A 26,178-nucleotide genomic window follows, 5' to 3' on the forward strand; every position below is an offset into this window, starting at 1 on the left:
TTGTGGTGTCTGATTTGTGAAATGCCTGCATATTATCTGAAAGCAAACTCATTTCTCTTTCCTAACATAAGACACATTTGCAGTATATTTAGTAAATGTGGCAGCTATATACATGTCTTGCACAAGTGATTGATGGATTTTAGCACACAATGTTTGTGTTCAGACCTGCAAAAACATTTTTGTAGCAATAATCATGTCAGACTGAACTCTGAACACAATTTTGTTTAAAATGACATCTTTTGGAGAGTTCTTTCATCTAGCTTGCCCTCCTTTTTGAATGCTTACATGAAAGAGACATAATACACAGTTGAGTCTGATATGAGGCAGGGGTCTCATTGATTTTAATCAACTTTTTCTACTCTTAGGATACGTTTTGTTCTTTTACACTAATCAATAGAAAGTTGCTCAATTTTCTCCAGCGCTGAAACATTTCTGTCCTGATGGGAGTGATCCTTGTGCAATAGTCTAAACATCTAGAAGGCTCAAGGGTCACTGAATGGTTTAAGTTCATAAATACTATCAGTCATTTGTTATACATTAAGTGGATCTTGACAGTGCTTTCCAAAAACATTGTTAAAACCCCAAATTATTTGAAATGATCTTCTAAGACTGGTGTTTCAACCTCCAATGGAGCTCTGTAGGTTTGAGGATTCATGATCAAGGTGAAACTGTGCTGGCAACGTGTGGTAGCCAACATCGTACATTTGAAATGTAAGACGACCCATGCTACCATGACATGCTATTCCATAGCATAGGTAAAGAAAAACTTTCGCTTTAAGATTTCCAGTTATTCAAGTTTTCAGTGGTCCAAAGTTCACAAATGAACTGTACATAACACACAACAGTGTACAGGGAAAATATGATTTAAGCAATCTTAAATGACAATAAGTCACATGCTGTATTTGAACATGTCGAGACTGTCGGGCAAACCTCAAATCACACTTCCCAACTCTGACTTGGAAAAAAAAAGGTGGTCAGTGGGTTGTCAGCAGTATTTTGTTGGCAGACTTTGGCATTAGTCAGCCTGTGATTGTTTTTATCTTGTGACTGACATTCATCTTTGTTAATCACACGCAATGTGATCCCATTGATGACTCAAGTTGCAGATATTTCACCATAGTCTATGCAGTCTGTGTCTACAAACATATTGTAAATATGCATCAGATTGAAATGACACGCTTTAGATTGATTTTCTTGTGGAAAACATTAAAATCACACTGTTCCTCTACTAGAAAATACAAAAGAAGGTTTGCACATGCTTTGTGACACTGTTTGCCACATTGGTTGGATTTCTTGCAAGAAATCAGAGGGCTGTTGGCAAAAAAGTGTAGAGGGTGTTTAATTACAAAGCTCTAGGTGCAGATGGATTTTACATTAAAAAACACTGATTATTCACACTTTATACATTTACATTAAGTCATGAACAGTCAGCAAGATTTCTTGTTAAAAGAAGCACAAATATGACAAAAGAAGCGGCACTGCAATAAAATAATCACAGCAGGATGTCACAGTACTGGATCTCACTGAAACGTTGGACATATCAGAGTGTATTTTTATTGTGTATTCATTGACAACAGACTCGTTGTGATTTCAATAATAAAGTTAATTCAGTTCTCTTGTTCATAACGACATATATTTTTGTTGTGAACTATTTGCAAAGAGTCAAGGTGTGTGAAAAAACAACAGCGAAGACAAAGCAAATGGATGTTCCCCCAAATGCTAGGTAAAAGCTACACAAAAGAAAATAGTCACAAGTTAAAGAGACAAAGAAACAGCAAAGTGCAAAGAGAGCCTCCACTGATCCTGAGACCGTCTGCAGGTCCGTCTCTGTCCTCAGATTCCAAACATTCTAAAAAAGAGAAAAAACGTCTTCAGGTCTTAACGTTCTTTGAGAAATGTCCAAACTATTCTTTGAAACATGTGAGCACTGCTGTTGAGTCTCTGTTTCACAACCAGAAGTTACATTCCTCAGAGTTGAAATGTGACAAGTAGAAATTGTTGGTCTTTAATCCCACGACCCAGCTGCCATAGGCAGAACCTGGATTCACTGCAAAACATATTATCTCTCAGCATGTTCATGTTCGGTGCATGTGTTGCTAATATCATTGCAGATTGTCTGGGTAGAGTGGCATCAACCAAAACTTTGCAAATCTGTAGCAGACTGCTTACGGTTTCTAAGTGCTGACAGTGACAGTACGGTAACGGTCTGCTTGTAGTGCCGTCTTCTTAGGACACCAACTTCTCTGCTTGTCTCTGACATAGAACTCAGTCTGGAGATGGTATTAAGGCTCACTCAGAATAATTTTGCATATTGGTTTTGTGAAACATCAGCTTGAAGTTGCCCTGTGGCACAGGCCCTATCCACATCAGTTAAATGTAGTATGCTTGGAGCAGACCTACGCCGCATCAAATTGCAAAAAGACCATCAAATCTTCTGAGTATATATGCAGTAGGGTTATATGCCATACTGTTGGCTTTAGAATAGGTGGAATGGTTATTTATTTGTTTTTGTCTGAATGTATTATTGTAGGGTCTACCTTATAATATAAAGTGCCTTGAGGCGACTGTTGTTGTGATTTGGCGCTGTATAAATAAAACTATAGGTATAGGTATACATATAGGTATTGTGGGTAATGAAAGAGCAGATAGGTTGGCTAAAGAAGCTGTTAAAAAAGTAGATGTCGATGTGCAGATATCAAAAGTATAGTCTGGAAAGAAAGTAAGAATTTATGGAAACTGACTTGGTCATAGCAAAGTAAAAGGGAGAGATTTATATAGGGTACAACACGCAATAGAAGTTAAGAGAAGTAGAGGAATAAATAGGCAGGAGGAGATATTAATAAGGGGAATACGAACAGGTCATTGTTTTCCGAATGGCACTCTCCTTAGAATGAGGAAACATTCGACTGGTTTATGTAACTGGTGGAAACGGTTGAACATGTACTTATTATTTGCAGGAAGTATGCCAGTCAAAGCAGAGTGTTGAGGGTAGAAATGGGTGGTACTACAGAGCAGAAAAGTTTGAAAGGTAGTTGAGTGGTTAAGTCATGATGAAGGAAAAGGAGTGGTTTTTCGTTTTTTGAGAAATACTGGACTCATCAAGAGGATCTAAGGTTTTGGAAGCGATGTAACAGTAAAACCCAGGAGATGGCAGCAGTGCAACATCTTTGGATGCAAGCTGCCATTAAAAATGAAGGAAGAAGAAGAAGATTCTTTGGTGGCAGACAGGATTTGACAAATTATCATTATTCTTTTTATCAATCTCTTTACTTGTTTTTGGAGTTCTTTGCAAAACTGCAAGTCTCTGCAATCACCCCTTCAGTTAAAAAAAACCTGCAGACCTGGCATATTGATCTGAGTCAAGTTTGATAGCTTATCTCTCGAACAGTCAGCTTAAAGAATTTGCAAAGCTCATTTTGTTTATTTAAGATACTTTTTGACAGACACAGCTGTGCCACATAATGGAGTTTTGTAAGACATTTATATCAGACTACAGACTGACAGGACTGCAAGAAACACCTCTTAGTTATCGCCCTTTTTAGTCATCTAAAGAAAAGTTCATATAAAAGCTTAGGTTTTATCTGTTTTAAAGACATTTAAAATTTAAGACGCAATTACACAAGTAGATATTTGGAGAAGACAGCGTAAGCAAACATTTAGGGTCTGTGGTTACACATGTTGCTCCACCTATCATGTGTTAGAGCCACCTTCCAGTAAGTTTCCAGGTCACTTATCCAGTACATGTACTCGGAGAGGCACCAGTATGTTTGAGTCACACAAAACCAGAAAATTGACACCTCTATTTATTTCAGCTGACTTTCAGAATGGCTGAACTGAAAATATGTTTAAAATAAGTCAAGTCTTCATAATAAACACACCAATTGACAGTTTAGTATGACAACTATACATTTATAGGTGTAAATGATACTTGTGTGGCACAGTGGTGCAACGACCCAAAGACCTGTATGTTAGGTTATCAGTGTTTTTTTGTCGGCTATAAATGTGAATGTGGGCATGTGTGTGTCTCTCTGGTTGGCCCTGCCATACCAGCTCTGGTATCTGTATTGGATCGATACTAGCATGTTGGATCAATCTTTTTTTTTTACTATCCCCTTAAGTTCAGTAGGTATAACTGAATTGCATTAGATAAAGTTTTTGGAAATGCTGAGGTTTGGGTGTCAGAAGTAGGATAACCTGAAAGGAAGAGCAGAAAGCAGTTTTTTAGGCCATGATTCATGTTTGATCCTCTCCAAATTATACAATCACACCTCACACCCTTTACTTCCACTCACTACCTGTTGTGCCAAAAACTAATTTCCAGTGTTTCCGTGTTTTGTTTTGCTTTTAAAATGCGTAATTTGTATGTTTGTAAATACACTTTGGTGAACAGGGTTTTATTAGTCCTTTATTTATCCAGGTAAAAAATCTCATTGAGATTAAAAATCTCATTTTCAAGAGAGACCTGGTTTACATAGGGGTTATATATAAAATGTAAAAATGGCCTGTTTTTCAGGTATCTGTATAACTCTGTGTTATTGTATTTACATTGTAACCAATCCGGTCTGTATGTGTCCACTTAAACTATGTTTAGAGAACTATTGTTATATTTGTTGCAGTTTCTGCTGTCCTCTTGGCCAGATTACTCTTAAAAAGACACTTTTAATGTCAATGCGAGATTATTTTTAACTGGATAAATAAAGGATATATAAAAGTCAGTGCCAAAAACTGATTGCGGATTCTACCTTCTTACAGAAATGTTGTTTGTGGCTCAAGATGACTTGATATTATTCGTGAAGGCAATGTTCAGCACAAAGTTACACTGATGCGTGAGGGATACGTGTGACATATGTTTTGCATAGAGCAACAATTTATTTATAGCAGTACAGTAATCAGTTTCTAGTAAATACTGGAAATCAGTTTTTGGCAGACGATCATTTTTTGGTACAACACCGACAGACTCGAGCGTCAGCTCAGACTAACCCACACATGCAGTAAAAAACGGACAAAAAATGGACAAAAGTAATTGTTTCCGTATGTAAGTGTGCTTCTCTTTTTTTCATAATGTTGGCAAATACCGCCCCGCCCACAACCCCCTTCTCCCTAAGATGATGGTACGGTCCAAAATGTGTTTATGTGGGTTTTTTTTTTTTTTAGCCTACAAAGAAACGCATCTTTTTCCGTGCGCTGGTCCAAAATGCGGAGTCTTGTGAATTGGCGTGTGTTTATAACCTTTTTGGTCGTTTTTTACCAACAAAATGTTGTCGGAGTAAAAATGATGGGAGGGTTGAGCGAGGAGAAGCAGGCTGATGAAGCAGTTCAAAAGATCTGCGATGCAGTGAGTAGAAAAGTGAGATTTGACACTCGCACACACGGGGCCTGTGCTTCATGTTGGTGTTGCTGTTATTGTTCTTCAGATGAAGCCTCTCGCAGAGCAGAAAACCGGGAGAAACTTCGAGGTTTTCACTGCAGAGAGCTACAAAACGCAGCACGTAGCTGGGACCAACTACTTCATTAAGGTAATGTTTGTAATTCAAGCGTTTATGTGTTAATTTATATGGAGGTTCATACAAAACTTAAACTGTTATGGTTAAAACTGTCACAGCCATAACAGAGCTCAAAAAATGTTCTGTTTGTGAACACTAGTGCCATCATGCACTATGTAGCCAAAGAAGTGGATGCCCCTTTTCCACATTGTAAGATAGTTTATTTACTTTCCAGCTCTTTAAAACTTCGCAGCAAAATGTTGAGGAAAAGCACCGAGTTTTTTAAATGGACTAACAATGAGGTGGAGTTATTGCTGCGAGTAACACAAAAGTACAAAGTTGCAAAAGTGAGTGAGAATGAAAGAATTTGAAGAAAAGCTATCTGGAGCATGTACAAACTGATATTAATCTTTAATAGGGTGGTCAAAATGTCAAAATTGATAGCAAACAAAACTACTGCTGTGTAATGCCCTCCGTCATCTTAGTTTGTGAACACTAGAAACATTGTGCACTCTATATAGATGAAGACGTGGATTCTCCTTTTCACATGTTAGCATGTTGTTTGGCCCACAGCTGTGGCTTACATTACCACAGCTGTGATAAAATGATCAGGAGTACTTCTATGTGCACATTAAGCATCTCCTTTAAGTTTCCTTGTATTTCCTTGCAGGTCCATGTGGGAGGAGGCGAATATGTTCACCTTCGTGTTTACAAGAAACTCCCGGCTTATGGAGGAACGCTCCAGCTGACCAGACTGCAGCACCCCAAGAGTCAACATGATACTATTGCATACTTCTAATGGGAGAACGAACCAGCCAAAGCATCAGTGCCCACAGTAGTCGCATTGTAATCCATTAATAACCTCCCTCTTCATGAGGGGAAAGCTTTCCTTGTTTCCATATAATAACATACTGCAGATAATGGAAATAAGACTAGATCAGTTAAATACGAGGTGGGTAAATAAATAAAGCAGAATTTTTTTTGTGTGTGTGTTATTGTAAGATACATTCTGTGGTCATATGGGCTATTTTTAAAGTATTTGATTGGTTGGGGAATTGAACTGCCTCACAATTCACCACTTATGTGACTCACTTCAGAGATGCCATCAAGGATAACCAGCGCAGTTTCAAAGAAACAAATAAAACATCTACTTTTGTCCATAGTGAAACAGATAATACGTTTGAAATAAACATTATGCTTTAAAAAGAGCTGTAAAATAGTGAGACTGTCATGGTGAATTGGGTTGAAGGACTCAGGTGCGAGACTTCTTGCAGAGTGACAGTGAATTTATTCACAGTGAAAAAAATAAGGCAACAGTTCGAGTCTGTAATCCAAAAGGGCAGTGCAGTGATACGGTGACTTGTCCCCGCGGTGACAGTGCAGTGATTATCCAAAACTACTTGTTCTTGTGCCCGCTCCTCCTCCGATCCCTGGATCCTGGAGGCAGATGAGAAAAACACACGCACGGTAACTTAAACGTTCTCTCTCCTTCACAAACTAGGTACGCTAATCGCGACTACGCTACCCGGTTTAGCTCAACGTTCCAGCGTTGGTTGTGACCCGACCGCACTGTTAAATAGGTCTGCTTTGGATTAGTAGCAGCCGGCGAAGTGATTAAGCACAGGTGCGGCGATTCCAGCTCAGGATGCTCCCCCCGGGTCAGCTGCCGTTCCGTGCCATGGCTTCCGGAAGTACATGTTCCCGGATACAAACACGCACACAGGATGGAGAGGAGAACACCACAAAGTACACACAAACACAACAAAAATTGGCAAGGCGACCGGTGAGGACCGTCTAGCCGTGGCAGAGACATCTATAGTCTGTGCTGTAACCCAGCAGTATTGAGACATCGCTCTGGCAGTGTGTTTGGGATCATCGTCTCACTGAAAAACGAAGCCATCTGGTTGTTGTAAAGGGGTTTTCTCATGACCATGGAAATGATTCTGCGATCATCCACCCCGGTTGTCTTTCTTTGACATTCAGATCTTTTTTGCATTGCTGATTTCACCAATCCTTTGTTTCTTTCTCAGGATAGAATAGAATAGAATAGAATAGAATTCAACTTTATTGTCATTGCACATGCACGGGTACAGGGCAACAAAATGCAGTTTGCATCCATCCAGAAGTGCTTTAGTGATATAGATATATTACAATATATATTAGCAATAATATAGTTGTTAGGTATTTTAGTACCATGGTAGCATTTACTGGATATTGTTTTATAGTGACATTATGCAGGAAAACTCTGTCATTCAATAAGGCCCCTTTGTTTTAGTTATTTTTCTCTTTGACCCAAGAATTGATGTGTGAGAATCACAGGCTGGTACAAGGTTGAAATACCACAGAGATCACTCCCTCAGCTACATTAGTTTCTTAATCTTTTAGACGCCTGTTGAAGGCCAAATGGTTTGTTTCAGATTTCACTAATGTAAGAACTCTTCGTTTTGTGCCTTGAAAATATGTCGCTGAGATAATCACAATTGTAGCTGAACTGATAAACTACACAAAGGATGCTTCTTCACCCAAGGGCAGGAAGACGCTGCCTTATCTTGGTCTGTACTGGTTTAAACTGATAAATCTGCTGTCTCATGAATTTTACCCTCTATATAAACTGTTGTACTTGTGAATAAAGTTGAGTCACTTTGGGAAGACAATCTAAAGCAGTCTCTGTTTTCTTGTTCTCCCAAGCTGCTCCCGAGCTGCTCGTACTAACACGCTGAATGGCATGCTTGAATATTACTTGAGAATATATTTGACTGTGTTACAGACTAAGGGACATTCTCTGCTGATAGGTGAAGGTACATTCTCTGCTGATAGACGTCCACGCCTCGGAGGAAGCCGATCCACGGAGTAGGCCCTGGAAACAGTTTCCTTCAATAGTTATGTAAGTATATTACAGAAATGGGTCTATTATGGTATGTTATAATGTACACGGTATGAAGTATGTTGTGAATATTCTATAACTATAAGTATGTACAGGCTGTAGTGAGTACAAGCTATGTACAGGCTATGAACAGGATATAAATATGAAAAACTATACGGAATATGAAATAAATAACTTTACAGAAATCTGAGATATACAGCTATACAGAAATGGGAACTGTGCAAGTTGTAAACAGTTGTAGGGTTAAAAATTATCGTATGTACAGAATGATTATTTACACAGAGCTAAACAGTAGTGCAGTTAAGATAAGTGAGGGTGTGGATAATTCCTACAGAGGCTATATAAAGTGCTGGTGGTTGTGAGTGGTGGTTCAGTCCATGTTATTATTGTGTGTTTGAGGGTACAGTTGTCCATTGTGGGTGTGTGTATGTTCAGTCCGTGTGTTAACGTGGGTCAGATGTCAGGAGGCAGAGTTCAGGAGTCTGACAGCTGTGGGGAAGAAGCTGTTCCGGTACCTGGTGGTCTTAGTCCGGAGGCTCCTGTGGCGCCTCCCAGAGGGCAGGAGGGTGAAGAGTCCATGTGATGGGTGACTGGGGTCTTTGATGATTTTCCCAGCCCTTTTCAGACACCGCTTCCTGTAGATGTCTTTTATGGCAGGAAGTGGTGCTCCGGCGGCGCGATGGGCAGTTTTCACGACCCTCTGCAACGCCTTCAGAGCAGTTCCCTTACCAGACTGTTATACAGTTGGTCAGGATGCTCTCGATGGTGCAACGATAGAAGTTCACCAGGATGTCTGAGGACAGGTGGTTCTTCCTCAGAGTCCTCAAGAAGAAGAGGCGCTGGTGAGCCTTCTTGACCAGCTTGGAGCAGTTGGTCGTCCAGGCGAGATCCTCAGAGATGTGAACTCCCAGGAACTTGAAGCTGCTCACACGCTCCACAGCCGTCCCCTTAATGTGGATGGGTGGATGTGGGTCAGCATTCCTCCTGTAGTCCACGATGAGCTCCTTGGTCTTCTCGGTGTTAAGCAGCAGGTTGTGTGTGTGATGTACCAAACTGTAAATTTTGCCACTCCTAATAATGTAGCAATTTCTTGGATGGGATTTTCCCATTTTCACAGCTTGAGGATGGCTTGCTCCACCTACACGGAGAGCTGCTTTGACTGCATGTTGTCTATTCACTAGTGATGTGCGATACCACTGATTTCCTTTCCGATCCAATACTAAGTAAAATTCAGGGTGGCATCGACAATACTGATCCGATACTTTGTACAAAAATGTAATGTTTTATTGTATTTCAAATTATAGCTTCATAATGATTACAGGACATCAGACTACTTGTTCTTATTGCTTAATAATGCAGAATTATATAGAAATAAAAAAACAACAACCCTGAAGTTGTGTGCTATTTGAACACTTGCCTGCCTGCAGCACTAAAGGACTCTTACAAGATGTCTGTCTCGCCCTAGCTGCACCTTCCTCTCCTCATTTTCAGTTCCCCTCAACATAAGCTCGTCATAGTCTGTGATATGATTTACTCTGAGGTGTTTGATGAGGTTAGTGGTGTTGCCACAACACCTCATTGTCTTGCCACATGTATCGCAAACCACGTCTTGGCTGCTTGTGGAAGCAAAATACATCCATACATGACTCCATTTACGCTTGGCCATTGTTGAGTGTGCACGCCAAAGGGCTGCGACATTTATACAGCTTTATTTTGCATATGACTATTGTAGACTATTAGCTGTAGGCCTGAGAGTGTGTGTAATTGTTTAGAGGGAAAGGAATTTATGGACACTGGGGGTCTGCTGTCATAAAAGGAGACAGGAAGCTACAGTTGGGGGTTGCTGATGCTGATGCTTTAACCTGAATCTAATAAACGGTCATAATTGTTATAACTTAGAAGTAGGTTTGCAGGAGACTCTCCACCTTATCTGTAAGGTAAGACAACAAGAGGCCAATGGCCCAGTGGATGCAGAGTGGGAGTCTCAGTGTTTGTAATATGTTAACTGTGTTTTGTATGTTGTCTAGAGGAATTTGGTGTAGCTTGGGTGAGGAGATTACTTTTATGACCCCCAGGATGTACGACGCACCCACACCTACATGCACACTCACTCATGTACTCATGCATACACACACAGACACACAGAGTTTGCAGGACACCATGGGGGGTTTTATGATAAGGTTGCTTCTACAAAACTGTGTTTCACAGACAAAGGAGGGAAGATTTGCACCGGCCTTGCACATCTCCCCTTCTAGAAGATGCATGCTTAAATGAAGATGAATAAAGGTTTTGTGAAAATGACTACTGAGTCTGGTGCCGTCTCTGGATGCCTGAATAAAAAAGAACCGGGGTGAAACTGATTTCGTAACACTATGTAAGTCGGAAGAGGAAGTAGTTCCTTCCAAGTTAGATGATCCGAATGATATAGTTTCTTTCCTAACCCTAACCCATATCCTGTTAGTGATAAACTACAAATTTACTCCAAATTACTAAAAAAATGATATTTTAATATGAAAATCGATTCTAAAACATTAATAACTGTAACTGGAGGAATTGATATTTGAACCAAAAACTTCAATATTGATCTGCACAACACTACTGTTCACAGCAAAATATTCCAAATGCAAGCACCACGCCTCAAATCAGCTCAAGGCCATTTATCTGCTTAATTGATAATAACATAATGAATGAATTGCCCACATCTGCATAGCACATAGCGTTTGAGTCAATTGTCCAATTACTTGTAGTTCTTTTAAAAAGAGGGTGGCATATGTTAAGTAGCTGAAACTCTTAAACCCTTCATCCAATTTGAATGTGGATACCCTCAAATGAAAGATGAGAGACATTGTGTCCATAACATAACTATAATATTGTTCAGTAAGAAGTTGAGAGAATTATTTGAACCAAAAACTTCAAATCTGGTTTCATCTCTCCATAAGACCTGTGGCCACTGATATTCAGTGCAGTTCTTGTGTAACTTTACATATTTCAGCTTTCCTTGAAAATGGTAAACGGTAGATGGACCGACTGTGTCAGATATTTTTTCTCATTTCTGAGGGCAATGCTTTCAGATACAGTTAATCCGTTGTAGGTTGTTTTTTGTTTTGTTGTTGTTGTTTTTTCTTTAGGTCTGCCACTCACTTGTTGTTCAGTTTCTTCATTTTTTTAAGAACTGTAGATTATACTAAGTTATACCAGCTTTTTGGCTAACAGCTCATTGGAAATCACCTTCTGGTGCAAAAATACTGATTTATGTATGTCAAATGGTACTTTTTTGTCAAATAAAACTATTCCTCTGAAAGTGCTCAGGCATAAGGACTGGTCTGAAAATAAGTGGAAAAACACCCAGAGCTCAAGGTTTGTTTGTTTTTTTAAAGACAAGTGAACAATGAATTACAATAAGTTAGACATGATGAAATAAAGGCATGAATAACAGTAATTCTGAGCAATCAATCAATCAATCAATCAATCAATCAATCAATCAATCAATCAATCAATCAATCAATCAATCAAGGCTTTATTCGCCACGTGCAGGTTGCCCTGCAGTGAATTAGGAACCCCCGAAGCAAACACAGCAGCCATCCTGCCCAGCGCTACCATTCCAGCGCGGGCTCAGACCCACCGTGTTCCCAGGAGGGAACAAGCATCGAAGGCTTTTGGAAAGGGAGGGGGGATGAGTGTGTGCATATCAGTGTATATGTATGTGTGTGCATGTCCAGAGTTCAGCTGAGACAGTGTCCTTCGCCCTGCTAGGCTAAGTAAACAGTCTTCCAGCCAACCCAGGTGGCCTTGCATGGAATGGGAAGGAACAGTCTAAACACAGTCCATTATCAGGGTGTTTTTGTCGGTTCCAGCCTTGCGACCGCAGCTGGCGCCGAAGGGGTATCCACATGTGTCAAAATGCCGATGTGCGGAGGGCTTACCGAGGAAAAGGAGGCTGATGAAGAAGTTCAGAAGATCTGTGATGCAGTGAGTAGAAGACAAAGATTTTACACTCACATCTTTATGCACACACGGGGCCTGTGCTTCATGTAGATGCTATTGTCATTTTTATTTAGATGAAACCTCTCGCAGAGCAGAAAGCCAAGAGAAACTTCGAGGTTTTCATTGCACAGAGCTACAAAACACAGGTCGTAGCTGGGACCAACTACTTCATTAAGGTAATGTTTGTAATGTAAACAGTGGCAACTTTACAAATCTCTTCAATATAAAAACATATCATCAATAAGAGTATTGATGGTAGATGATCTGATCTCTCAGGGGAAACTAAAGCGATGATCACTGGATTTTTTTTCAGCTACTGCTTCTACACTCTGCGCTTATGTGGTTTTACATTTATGCAGAGGCTCATACAAAACTTTTAGACTTTTTAGCCTGAAATGTTACTTATCACTGCAAAATTTGAGAGAAACCTGCAAAATAAAATGAAAATTCATGTGCACTTCATACTGTTTCAGCCATGAACAGAGCCCAACAAACGTTCTGTTTGTGAGCCATCAGGCACTCTATATATATGAAGGTGTAGATTCTCCTTTTCTACATGTTAGCATGTCGTTTGGCTAGTGTGACTTACCACAGCTGTGTTAAAATGATCAGCAGTACTTCTATGTGCACATGATCTCCTTTAACTTTTCTTGTACTTCCTTGCAGCTCTATGTTGGAGATGAAGAATATGTTCACCTCCGTGTTTATGAAAAACTCCCGTGTGATGGAGAAGAGCTCGAGCTGACTGATCTGCAGCACCCAAGACTCAATGTGACAGTATTGAGTACTTCTAATGGGACAATGAACCAGCCAAAACATCAGTGCCTACAGCCTGTACTCTCATTGTAATCCATTAATAACCTGCCTCTTCATGAGGGAAAAGCTTTCCTTGTTTACATATAATAACATACTGTAGATAATGGAAGGCAAAGTTGATCAGTTAAATACGAGGTGGGTAAAAAAATGAAGCTGATTATTTTTTTTCTGTTGTAATTTCTAATTTTGTGAAAAACCTGCAGTTTCAGGAGCAGACCCTATTTCTTCATTTGTCACACTGAAAGAGGCCAGACAATTGCATAATCAGTGAAGGTAAACACGTCTCTTTCCTAATATGGGCAACAGGTAATCAATATAAAATATGTATATTTTTTGGGAAATGGTGCAGACCTTTTGTGCTCAAAGCTGATGAGGGACCACTGGACGTGGAAGACGTTGTCACTGACCACCTTTGGTTTGCTGTCTTTGACCAGGAACTTGAAGTTGTCCATGGTTTCCTGGACGTTCTCCTGATGAAACACGTACCCAGACCCAGATTGATATCGGCTACGAAGCAATAAGGCCACATTAGTAATGATCAAAAACTAGCGTTGTGCATTGCGCACTAGCACAAGACAAAGAGGACTGGAGCAGAGAACTTCTAAATTTGAAATCTCGCTCTGACTTCTGGTTTCATTGGATTACAAGATAGTCCAAAATGGACTGCCTTGTAATGAATAAGGCATGGCACTGTTTCATTTCAGGTTAGACACATGAATACAGTTTGAACTAACGGAGTTATCTAAATGTATTTTTCTGTTTGGGGTTTTTAGTGTTAGTGCTTCTTCATCAGTTCATTCATGTTCATGCATTTGTTTTTCATGTTTCAATTACTTCTTGTTTTCAGTAGCAGTTGGCTTGATTTATTACTTTGTTACCACCATGTTTTCTTCTACCCAGCAACGCTTTCCTGATCCTCCAGAGGATCCCAAGGAGATCTCAGGCCAGATGAGACATAAAAGTAGTAAAATACCTATTGCTTTTTTTGCCCCCCCCACCCCGAGGGCATTCCACCCCCCCCCCCACCCCCCCACCCCTCGCCCCCCACCCCCGCGGGCATTTCCCCCCTCCCCTATCCCCCTCCGCGTCCATGTGCGTGTGCACGTGCGCGAGAACGGACTTTTTGCACGTGCATGTGGGTCCAGGGGGTCATATGAGTTCACATGTGTTTAATAGCGTATTATTTAATGAAACCATTATGTGTTTTAATTAAACTCTTTTTAAAGGATTGTATAGGTCTCAGAGTTCTGTTATTTAGACATAGATGATTTAATTTAACCACTTTAGGGGTATTTTAACTAGTTAGGAGCCTTTTGCATTTTCTTCAGTGGTATTTAGGAGCAAATAGTTTTCAAACAGAGGGCCGCAAATAACAGGTATCCCTTTAGAAATAAACAGTGATACTTCTAAAAACCTTGTATTCCCACACAGCATTTAATTTAGCTAGTTTAGGAAGATTTCACTTTTCTAATAGTTTCACAGGCTAATAGTTTTTAAATAGAGCACCACAAACAACATGTATCCCTTTAGAAATAAACTGTGATACTTCTAAAAGTACATATTTGCACTAGCGCTGTATCAGCCTCAATGTGGCTTTAATGCAACTAGTCTTATAATTATCTACTAGTCTGCAACAGTTAGACTCGATGATTACACATAGATGATTTAACTACTTTAGGGGCATTTCACTTTTCTAAAAGTTTCACAGGCCAATAGTTTTAAATAGAGCACCGCAAACAACATGTATCCCTTTAGAAATAAACTGTGATACTTCTAAAAAACACATATTCACACACTCTGTAACAGTTAGACAGAGGGGGGGTACAGTTAGGCTCCCAACAGTCTGTAAAAAAGGTATGAAGCAACAAAAGAGGAGACCTTATCAAGAGCATCCCAGCCCAAAGGTGTTTCTTCACAAATAGTTAATTCCCACACTCTGCAACAGTTAGACTCGATGATTACACATAGCTAATCAGAGGGGGTGCAGTTAGGTGCCCAACAGTCTACAAAGCAACAAAAGATGCTCCTTATCAAGAGCATCTCAGCCCAAAGATGTTTCTTCGCAAACAGTTAATGGCTTTAATGCAACTAGTCTTATCATGTCAGAGGCCAACAGAAACCATGTCCAACAGAGTCTCCAAAGGCCTGCCACCTTTCTTCCTTACATCGTGCTCTTTTATTTCTACATCTCAGAGGTCAACTGAAAGTAGCCCCACTTATATAAAAACACCCCATCAGACACACAGTATATTCCACACTACTTCACAACTGCCGCAAGGTATAGCGTTTTAACTTTTTATTTTTTCACCTGAATGGGCGTTGGAGCCGACTTTGCTACCCGCACAGAGCGTTTCTGACAGTCGGGTGCTGCTTATACAATAGAGAAAAGCAACAATACAGAATGTTTCTCTGCTCCAAGAAATCCGAGGGCCTTTCACAAGGTAAGCATGTCTGTTATACCCAGGGCATAAATGTCTGTCAGTGCTGATTATTCAAACCCTGTTTAAAATGTGACACATATGTTGTCCGAAAACATTTCCTCTAAATTTGCAAAGTTACTGATTTAAAAAATATATATTTTCGAATTTTTAGTTGCATGTCAAACATATGATAGACTCTTGAGCATATTCGTATAGCTAAATTCACAATGGTATAACCGTGCTAAATAAAAGAGGCCCAAGCACCAATGCACTCTAATCCACTCCGCTAAACTGTATGTTGATAAGTACATGAAGCGTACCTCTACCTCTACAGCTGAAAACAGTTTGTATCCGCACTCTGAGGGTCCGCTGAATTGTTTTTAATACGGCACTTTTTGACGAACAGCAGATGATGATGAAATCCTCTTTATTGTAGAAACTGTCCCTAAGCTATTGTTGCTCATACTTACTGAGGTCCCTAGCTACTTCCTTACTATGTCAGTAAACTTTTTTGAAAAGGAAGCTGTTGTAGATTTAAAGAAACATCTTAATTGAAGCAAAGGCAAAAAAAAAAAACTGGAATGAATTTCATGTGACTGTTCATATTAAAGCCAACAACAAGTGAAAATCCAAAAACGGCTCCAATCCTTTGTATTAATGATCTCCCCCCCCTCTCTCTCTCTCTCTCTCTATGTGTGTGTGTGTGTGTGTGTGAGTGAGTGTGTGTGCCCTCACAGAAGGAAGGTCACAGCAGGAGCTTTTCTCAAACGCATTACCAATCAGTTTTTTACAAGAAGTGTAGCTCACACAATGGTATAAATGTATTCTTTGCGATACTTTATAAATATGAAACTCTAAAGATTTTGAGTTCGGGCACATTGTGAAGCAAGAATCTAAATATCTGTGTCACAATGATTTCTATAAAAGCGCGTTGTTTATGGGGATAATGTAACAAATCTTTTGTGCGTCCTATTAATGATCAATGATAATTGAAGAGGAACCCAGGCTCGGGACATTTTCATGACAAGTGACAGCGCAGACAACTACTAACGAGAGAACATGTTTTATCATCATAAAGACTGTGATATGAAGCATCGTTAAAGTGTCACTTCAGTAATGTTGACTCATGCTTTTAATAATGACTTTAAAACACTAAACTCTAATTTCTGTGGTTATTTTAAGTTTACAGAATATAACATGTGGTAAGACGACGAGTTTTACTTCTCACTGTCCATGTTATGTGTATCTATTTATCATGTATGCTACTTTGCTCTGTGGACTGTAAAATGTTTCATTGTGTTAATGAAATAAACCAGACTTTCACCGTCTGCATCTTTTACTGTTTTTCTGCTTTTGTTCACTCCAAGTTTGACAAAACCAACAGATATCCAGAGTTAACCCACTAACAATGTGGAGTAGTCACAGTGTATTTAGCTGCTTTTTTCCCTGAACACAACCAACTGAGAGAAACGCCTGTAGGCCTCACTTTGGTCATTTGAACACTGAAGGAGATTTGTTCCATAGACACATACTAGTGTTTCCTGCACTACTATGTTCTATTTAAATCCAGATTCCTTTTATAGTTTGCAGTGAAATTTGTTAAACCGTTGCTTAATGGGACAGAAGTACAAGTCACTCTTTACTAACACATTTGTAGATAAATTTATTGCTAAACAACGCAGCTAGCAGTCTCACACACTCTTTAGGTTATTCAAGTTATGTGTGTAAGGGTTTAGTCTATCAAACCTTACCCTTTTCCCCCAGTATCACAACAGTATGACTCCCAAAGTACGGCTCAGTAAACAACCAATGATTCTAAAGACAGAACAGAAAGATACAGTTGGAAGATGAATGATTGCGTTTTTATGATGCATAGTAAAACGACCCCCTCTTCTTCTTCTCTGTGCTGGTGTTGTTGTTGTTGTTGTGTGTGTGTGTGTGTGTGTGTGTGTGTGTGTGTGTGTGTGTGTGTGTGTGCCTTAGAAGTCAATTAATACATTAGCCATACTTAAAAAACATCTGAATTTCATTTAGAACTGAGATTCTAAGTTGTAAGCAGAAATCTTATGCACAGCCAGAAACATGTTTCCCCACTTTCACAATGCTGAGGTGCCAAATCCACAACCCCCAACAAATGGTTTGTTACACGCGGGTGTGAAGGGCAAGCTTTACTTACACAGCCTCACACACAGTAGATTTTTAAAGTTTTTGGGTACAGGGGTTTAGCCACAGATGCAACATCCACTTTTGATAAAGATTACTCCACCTGTTTATTTCTTAAGAAATTAAGCATCTTTATTAAGCTCTTATTTATAAATGTCTACACAATAATAGACACTGTGTGCTCTGTGACATTATAGTCTTCTACTTCTGCTTCCATCGGTTTGCATTTTAAACTCCCAGCCTTTCAGTTTGTTATGAACGACTTATATTTCTAACATTTTGTGATGTAAAAGTGAACCATGCGACTTTTTTTATTTGGCATGACTTAAGACACGAGTTATTTAAACAATTATAAATGACAGTGTGGTGGCCATAGTACTTTATGTGGGCCAAATGTGTTAAGGATAATGTTTATCAATGTAAAATTGCAAAGAATTTGTGGATAGAATATAACATTTTGTAAACAGTTACCTCAGAAGCTGTACTGGCAGTTCTGTGTATGTAAGGTAAAACTATCCACAGTACTTCCACTTAAGTAACTAAACACATAAAGTCACCCTTACCAATAATCCACTGCTCCTTGAAAAAAGTAGCACAAACAGACAACTGACTGAGCAATGATAAGTAGAACTACCCGAGGCCGAGACTCAAGCAGAAGAAAATTAAAAGTTGTTGTTTTTGTGGCTCGAAAAATTAAAGAAAGTATGTTTAATAATTCAACAAGACCCGCACCTTCAACACATGTACATTCAAATTTTGGAACAGGCTCATCATTGCTGTTGTTCAATAGTTTTTATCCGTTCGAAAAAGTCATTTTACGGCTTTAATGTTTCCAGCTGATAAGGAGAATGAGTGCATTTCAAATGAGCGTCCAAAGGCTTTAAACATCTGCTTTGTCTGTAACGACAGTATCAAACTACAGAGTATTGTTTTTACTAAAATTCAACATTTTCAGATGAAAATTTGGCTGCTTTTTGTTTTTTCACTGTAACACCCACCTCAACGCCGTTTTTAGGATATTCTTGGTGATCCCACCTTTTTCATATTTATGCTTTTGGCACTGAGGGTATCTGATACGCATGTTGTCACTGTGTTTTTGTACTACCAGCTGCGAGGGCTCTGCTTTTGCTTTGAGCAGTCTGTTTTTATTTTGTCTCGTGACTGTGTGGTTTTTTTTCAAACGAGATCCTCCTCAGTTTGATTTTGTTACCACAAACTTTGTGTGAAGTTCACAACAGAGGTAAAGAGATTTAAACACCCCAGTTTAAGGAGGCAGGCAGGGGTTGAACCAGCTGCACAGGGCTGGTGAAGCAGAGAGTGTCCGGGGAGATGTGCAACAGAAGCAGAGGGAACATTTTACAAGATGATAAATGGCACATTTAGGTGATTAAGGACTGTTGACAAGATTAAAAGACACGTCCGTCAGAGTTCAACAACATTACAGTTTGATTAAATAAAACTTTTTTAAACTACACAAGGGTCATTTTCTCCTCTGATAGTAAGCATATTAAACATGTCAAGAAAGAAAGAGTATAAAGAAAATAGTAAATGTGTGTCTAATTAAACTCTTCCTGTGAACCTTATATCATCCTTTAATATGTTTGGTGTTACAAACTTGAAGAAGCACAGAAAAGATCATCAGACATTAATCTAATCAGTTTTCAGCCTTCATTCATATTGAAAAGTTGAAATCTTCCCTGCTAAACCCAAGTGCAGCGTTTAACACCGTTGACCATAACATGTTATTACAGCTATTATTAAATGGAGAGTCCTCTTCACACACTGAGCTTAATTATGAAGCTCCACAGGCTTCTGTGCAAAGACCAGTTTTGTTTACATTATACGTGCTTTAGAAGGCATAGCATAGCATACATTTTCACTGCTATGCATATGATACCCACTTTTATTGGTTAAACCACCGGGATGTCTTAGACACATAATGAGCTTTAATTTTCTGCTTCTAAGTTCAGATAAAATCGAGGTTATTGTAACGGGGCGTAAAAATCTTAGAAACACTGTGGCTAACAAGATCCTTACTCTGGATGGCATCGTCTTGAGCCGCCTGTTGTAGTGATTTGGCACATTATAAGTAAAATTGAAACATACAATCCCATAGCACAACATCAACATTTATTTATATACAAAAATAAAAATGCTTGGAATGCCCTCGGGGTGGGGGGTGGGGGTGGGGGGGTGGGGGTGGGGGGGTGGGGGGGGGCAAAAAAGCTATAGGTATATTACTACTCATAAAGTATAAGCTTTCCAGTAGTTTCTGGGTCTTACTCATAATTGCCTTTGAGTTAGGTGTGCACTGATAATCTCCAAAGGGAAAATACCCAGGCAAGATCCCACTGGATGTCTTAGAACATAACATAGAGATGAACATAATTATTTTAGCCATTCAGACCCAATTTTAATAAAATACCATTACTAGGAAGTGAACTGACTCAGATCAGGTCTGATAGGAGTCAGTCAAAAATAACCACACGGGGTCAAAATGGGTTAAAAATAATTTTTTAAATATGCCAAAAATGTCACAAAGCACTGCAGCAGCTTGTTAAATCAGCAGGAGAACCAAATTCACATGATGGTCTTTAAAGACAATTAGTGCTGATTTTTATGCTTGCACACAATTTTGCTGTGAGGAGGGGGACACCCAAAAAAGACTGAATCTAAATAGTAAAAATCTTTTGCGAAGAATGCATTTTTTTTTAGAAAATATCACTTCCATAATTTGCAGCCTTGGGCCAATTCACAGTACTTGGAGAAATAAAATAGCCTGGAAATGAACGTGAAAGTTATTATTGGCTCTCGGTTTCTCCTCATTTACACCTTCCACAGAAGGCTGTGGAAAGGAAACACTTAGATGAGAGCCCCACTGCTTCAAAATTGGCCAAATGACCTTCAGGAAGCTAAGCATAAACACCACAGAGATGAAAACAGTACTAAATTATGCATTAATATCCAGAATAGTAATATCTCAAACATATTTTTAGATTGATTACAAGCATTTGGCAGAATATGGGAGCAAATGCTCACAGTCGGGATGACGTTTACAGTTTGTACTAGAAATCTCATCTGTTTTATTTATTCATATTGCCTCCGTCTCTCAGGCTAAGGGTTATTTCAGTTATTGGGAATGTATTATCATTAAAACATGATGTTTACAAGCTTCAAATTGAGCATGCGACACATTAAAGTGGCTTTGTTTGATTTGTTGGGATATAGTTGGGATATATTTGCTGTACACAATATATCCCAACTATGACTGTGGTGATCCCACACTGAGCTGATAAGATAAGCATTTGCAGCATACCTTATCAAAAAGCAGCCTTCCTTTCCTTTTTAATATCATACACCATCAGCGAATTGATGTGAGTTTTTAAAATGCACATGTAGTATATGGTTTATTAGTATTCGCTATGACACAAAAAAGGAAAATTATCCTAATTTTTTATGAATATTTGAAGCATGAAAAGCAAAAAACATCAAAGCTTACAGGAGGACGGGAAAAGGCAAAACTTCACCCACTACTTTGCTCAACCTGTGGTGAGCTGCAAACATAAAGCTGCTAAAATTAAGCAAAAAGCAAACAAATTATCCTCATTCAAAAATGTCATGTGACAACCTCATTGGCTTATGGAATTCTGATGTCACAGGCTTCTAAAGCATTGATCCTTTGAAGCTTTGATCCTCATGAAGTCTTAAGTAGGGGTGAGGATGTAGAACTTTCAGTCCGTTATTTGCAGCACTTGTGTTAGCAGCATTCAAACGTTCACCAGTAAAGCATTTTCAAACATTTGGATCCTTTCCGTACTCACGGTATACAGACTCCAACATGTCTCAGAAACAGCAAGAAAGACAAGAAGTTGACCCCAGCTCTATTCCATGGTATGAGTCCCTAGACCCTTATATCAGCTCTCTTCCTTGGGATGAACAGGTAGAGTTAGAGGAAAAGCGACTGGAAGAAATGGAGAAAGAAAATCTCATGAACAGAGAAAAGATTAAGCTCCTGACGGAAGAAAATGAGAGAAAGAGCGCTAAATTAGAAGAATTATCCTACCAGCTTGAAGAAAAACAGGGTATTATTGAGGAGAAACAATGGGCTCTCCAAGACGAGAAGAATCAGGAGCTCCAAGAAAAGCTTGATGGAGCTCTGGAAAAAATTAAAGATCTGCTCCAAAAGGAGAAAAAAGAGAGCATAAAACAGGAAAACATGCTCAAGAAGAATCAGGAGCTCCAAGAGAAGCTTGACGAAGCTCTGGAAAAACTGAAAGAAATCCACCAAGAAGAGAAACAACAGTCCACACAGCAGAGAGACATGCAGCGCAAACTCCAAGCCATGGAGGAAAAATACAAAGCTCTGCATGTGAAACATGATAAAACTCTGCACAAAAATCAACAGTTGCTTCAAGACAAGAAGCAAATGGAAATTAAACTGAAACAAATGGACTCCAATGTTGACGAGATGGAGGAAAAACACAGATTGCTCCAAATCAGGCTCGAGAAAACAATGCACAGAAATAAAGAGTTCATTCAAGAGAGAGAGCAACAAGAAATGCTTGAGAAAGAAACGGACTCCAAGCTTGAAGTCTTGGAGGAAGAACTGAAAATGTTGCAAATGACTCTTGAGGAAACACAGCTCAAAAATAAAGAGATGCTTCATGAGAAAGACCAACAACAAATACATCAGGAAGAAATGTATTGCAAGCTGAGGAACATCGAGAAACAAAATGAAGGCTTGCAAGTTATGTTTGATGAAGCTCTGGAAAGAAATAAAGAGTTGGTTCACGAGAAAGACCAACAGAAAATACAAAAGGAAGAAATGGATTGCAAGATGAAGAACATCAAGACACAGAATGAAGGCTTGCAAGTTATGTTTGATGAAGCTCTGGAAAGAAATAAAGAGTTGGTTCACGAGAAAGACCAACAGAAAATACAAAAGGAAGAAATGTATTAAATGTATTGCAAGATGAAGAACATCAAGACACAAAATGAAGGCTTGCAAGTTATGCTTGATGAAGCTCTGGAGAGAAATAAGGAGATCCTCCAAGACAAAAAACAAGAGCCCGTAGAGCAGAGCGACCTGCAGAGCAAACTCCAAGCCATGGAGGAAAAATACAAAGCTCTGCAGGTGAAACATGACAAAACTCTGCACAAAAATCAACAGTTGCTTCAAAACAAGAAGCAAATGGAAATTAAACTGAAACAAATGGGCTCCAATGTTGACGAGATGGAGGAAAAACACAGATTGCTCCAAATCAGGCTCGATAAAAAAGTGCACGGAAATAACCAGCTGCTTCAAGAAAAAGACCAACAGAAAATACAACTGGAAGAAGAAAAACTTATTCTTCAGAGGAAAAATGAAGAACTCCAAGAACTGTATAATGAAACAAAGTACAAAACAACTGTACTGGAAGGAGAAAAGAAAAAACTGGCAAATCAATGCTCAGCGATGCAGAGTAGCATCAATGCAATGCTGAGAAAAAATACAGAACTTGAAGAACTTTCTAAGACCTTGAAGCACAAAAACACTGAAATCCAGGCACAAAAGCAAGAACAACAGAAAACACATAAAGACCTGCAGTGTAGACTTCAAGATATCCAGAAGAGAAACCAGCAGCTGGAAGACATGCACACAGATGTGCACAAGGCAAAGCAAATAGAGGAGGCAACAGTTAAAGAACTGAAAGACCATCTTAAAGAAAAACAAGAACAATTAGAAGACATGGTGAAAAGATGCAACAAACTTGAGAAAGAAAACACAGAAACAATGGATGAGCTGAAAACCCTCATCATTGAGAAAAAAGTGCTGGTGGAAGAATATCTAAAAAAGAAGAGAAAACGTTTCCACTGGTTCTGGAGGAGGGACACTGCTGCTTCTCACCTGATGTAAGCTCGTCTTCCTCCACCTCTATTCCATCTTCATTTCCCCCTTCTCCTCCCTCCTTTTTCTTTTTTCACCCTCACCCCCCGACCAGTCCCGGCAGTTGACTGCCCCCTCCTGAGCCTGGTTCTGCCATAGGTTTCTCCTTTAGGTTTCTTTCACTTTAAAATGAGTTTTTCCTATCCACTGTCGCCTGGTGCTTGCTCAGAGGGGATAGTTAGGGTTTTCTCTCCTCTCTCTTTCCTTCTTTCTATCCCCCCTTTTCCCCCTTCTACCTTTTCCTTTACCCAATAAACACAATTGGCCTCATTTTACATTTGTTTGAAAAATGTCTTCATTCAACAATAATTCATCTTAGGTATAAAAACAGGAAATGGGTAATAGCAGCATGTGTGTTTGTGTGTGTGCATAATATACATACTTGTATACCAGAAGGAATTAATACTAGATGGGTAGAGACAGGTTTTAAAGACTAGAAATGAAAACATGTGAGTCCTATAATCTAAGCTCGTTTCACATTCATAGTAATTAGTTACTGATTACTTTTTTCAAGTAACTTGACCAACACTGATGCCAACTACTCACCAAGTGGTGGAAAAAGTTTGGTTTGGTTAAGTTTTGCTTTCATCTTTACTTTTGCGCCCTCCTGGGTCTCATTGTCTAATCAGCCTCTTGTGCATTTGTAATCCCACCTTTCCCTCTGCTTTGCCTCACAAACAGCATGCACGCCTGACTTGACTGCAGGATAAAATAAATACGGTCAGTATAAAAAGAAAAGCAGCAGAGAGAAGAAAACATTTAAAGTCCCTCCACCAAGCAAAGATTTATCAGTAAAACCTGGATTTTGGCAGCGTTTAGGAAAACAATTCATCCAAAATTAAGTATTAAGAATCAGTTTCTTATCCTGGTAAAAGGGAGAAAGGATGGACTATAGCAGAGGAGGTGAAAAAGCAGAGATTTATATAGAACAAAAAAAACTATGGAGTTTTATATCAGGAGGTGTGAAAAAGTTATGTAGGTTTGAAAGATGTGAAGAAAAGATAGAAAAGATTGAGAGAAGGGCAAAGAAGTCATCAGAGGGCAGTACAGCAGGAAGAGATATGGACAGAGAGCTTCCCTGTAGTCACATCTGAGAGGGTGCAATAACCAGAAAAGTAAAAAAGGTGAGAAAATAATGAGCTAAAAAAGAGAGCTGCAAAGGATATGAGAGAGAAATGCTGTAAGCATGTCTCCAGGCTCTGAATTGAAGGATTTTAGCACACAATGCTTTGTGTTTTCAAATTCACAAAATCATATTTTACGTTCTTGTAGCAACAACCATGTGAGACTGAAGTTTAATCAGAATCAGAATCAGAATCAGAAAGGGGTTTATTGCCAAATGTTGAGCAGGTTTACAACATTAGGAAATTGCCGCGGTGCTTCAGTGCAAACATAGTGTCATAAATAGCACTTAAATAGACATGAAAAAATAAAAGTAGGGATAAGAATTAAAAGTGCTACGTAGAAAGATATGTGCATGAGCTGTACATGAGATATATACATGAGAATAAGAATTAAGAGTGCTACGTAGAAAGATATATAAATGAGTGCAGGTGGTGATCAGTGCCAAACATGGAATGATGCAGGGTCTTTTCTTCTAAATACTTTTCTTCCCCACGTCCCGTGTGCAAGAGTCAATTATAGCATCATTACTCATGCAGTCGTCTAAAAAAATGTTAATATAAAAGCAAAGGTTTATCTGTTTTAAAGACACAGATAATTTAAGACACAATTACACAAGTAGATATTTCAAGAAGACATTCTAAGCAAACATTTAGGGGCTGTCGTGTCACATGTTGCTCCTCCTATCATGCGTTAGAGTCACCTTCCAGTAAGTTTCCAGGTCACTTACCCAGTATATGTACTTGGACTGGCACCAGTATGTTTTAGACACATACAACAAGAAAACTGTCTCCTCTGTTTATTTCAGCGGACTTTCACAATGGATGCCATAAAATGTGGAGGATTCTCGAAGGTGAAAGACGCTGATGAGGAAATTCAGACAATCTGTGATGAGGTGAGCTTCTTCACAACATTCAGACTCACATATTAAACAGACACATCAACTCTGTGCTCTGCATTTTATGTCATGTTTTACTTTTATTTTGTCCATACACAGGTTAAGTGTCAAGTAGAGGAAAAAAGAAATGAAGCATATGTCGTGTTCAAAGCTGTTCAGTACAAGAGTCAAGTGGTGCAAGGAATCAACTATGACATCAAGGTAACTGTGACATCAGACATGATAGTGATTATTAATGGAAGAAAATAAAGAAAGTGTTTATGGACTGAGTTACTTGTGAGATCCAGATGAGCTGTTGAGCAGATTGAAGATCTTCAGTGTTCAACAAGTACAAGTTTCCTCTGATTTGACTGCAGGTACATGTGGGAGGATCCAGCTACCTTCATCTGCGGGTCTGGAAGAAGCTTCCATGTTATGGAGGAGAAGCCGTAGTTACTGGCGTGGAAGACCATCATGACAAAGATCCCATCCAACCTTTTTAA

At 39.2% G+C, this 26,178-nt stretch overlaps 2 protein-coding genes and 2 pseudogenes across 3 annotated transcripts; all 4 read left to right on the top strand.

The window, feature by feature from the left end:
• Positions 1–5,134: 5,134 nt before the first annotated feature.
• LOC147322010 (cystatin-B-like) lies at positions 5,135–6,473 on the top strand. Its single transcript, XM_086306292.1, has 3 exons — positions 5,135–5,335; positions 5,415–5,516; positions 6,154–6,473. The coding sequence occupies exons 1-3, from the start codon at positions 5,195–5,197 to the stop codon at positions 6,280–6,282; spliced, it is 372 nt and encodes a 123-aa protein (XP_086162418.1). The 5' UTR covers positions 5,135–5,194; the 3' UTR covers positions 6,283–6,473.
• A 5,666-nt stretch (positions 6,474–12,139) lies between these two features.
• On the top strand, positions 12,140–14,107 carry LOC147322011 (cystatin-B-like; annotated as a pseudogene). The gene is made up of 3 exons (XR_015131044.1): positions 12,140–12,336; positions 12,426–12,527; positions 13,018–14,107. The product of XR_015131044.1 is annotated as a cystatin-B-like (transcript).
• A 7,373-nt stretch (positions 14,108–21,480) lies between these two features.
• LOC147322012 (uncharacterized) lies at positions 21,481–23,652 on the top strand (annotated as a pseudogene).
• Positions 23,653–25,612: 1,960 nt separating this feature from the next.
• On the top strand, positions 25,613–26,178 carry LOC147322013 (cystatin-B-like). The gene is made up of 3 exons (XM_086306293.1): positions 25,613–25,693; positions 25,796–25,897; positions 26,053–26,178. The coding sequence occupies exons 1-3, from the start codon at positions 25,619–25,621 to the stop codon at positions 26,176–26,178; spliced, it is 303 nt and encodes a 100-aa protein (XP_086162419.1). The 5' UTR covers positions 25,613–25,618.

Source organism: Aulonocara sp. 'chitande type north' Nkhata Bay, linkage group LG9 (assembly GCF_057382095.1).
Source record: "Aulonocara sp. 'chitande type north' Nkhata Bay isolate Kocher_YH1m ecotype deep benthic linkage group LG9, A_spYH_male_GT1.1, whole genome shotgun sequence".
NCBI classification, from domain to species: Eukaryota; Metazoa; Chordata; class Actinopteri; order Cichliformes; family Cichlidae; genus Aulonocara; species Aulonocara sp. 'chitande type north' Nkhata Bay.

Excerpts from the sequence above, each read along its gene's own strand:
- LOC147322010 (XM_086306292.1), top strand. The coding sequence starts at position 5,195 with ATGCGGAGTCTTGTGAATTGGCGTGTGTTTATAACCTTTTTGGTCGTT. Across the intron at positions 5,336-5,414 it reads TTCAAAAGATCTGCGATGCA|ATGAAGCCTCTCGCAGAGCA; the intron begins GTGAGTAGAAAA and ends ATTGTTCTTCAG. Across the intron at positions 5,517-6,153 it reads GGACCAACTACTTCATTAAG|GTCCATGTGGGAGGAGGCGA; the intron begins GTAATGTTTGTA and ends ATTTCCTTGCAG.
- LOC147322013 (XM_086306293.1), top strand. The coding sequence starts at position 25,619 with ATGGATGCCATAAAATGTGGAGGATTCTCGAAGGTGAAAGACGCTGAT. Across the intron at positions 25,694-25,795 it reads TTCAGACAATCTGTGATGAG|GTTAAGTGTCAAGTAGAGGA; the intron begins GTGAGCTTCTTC and ends GTCCATACACAG. Across the intron at positions 25,898-26,052 it reads GAATCAACTATGACATCAAG|GTACATGTGGGAGGATCCAG; the intron begins GTAACTGTGACA and ends ATTTGACTGCAG.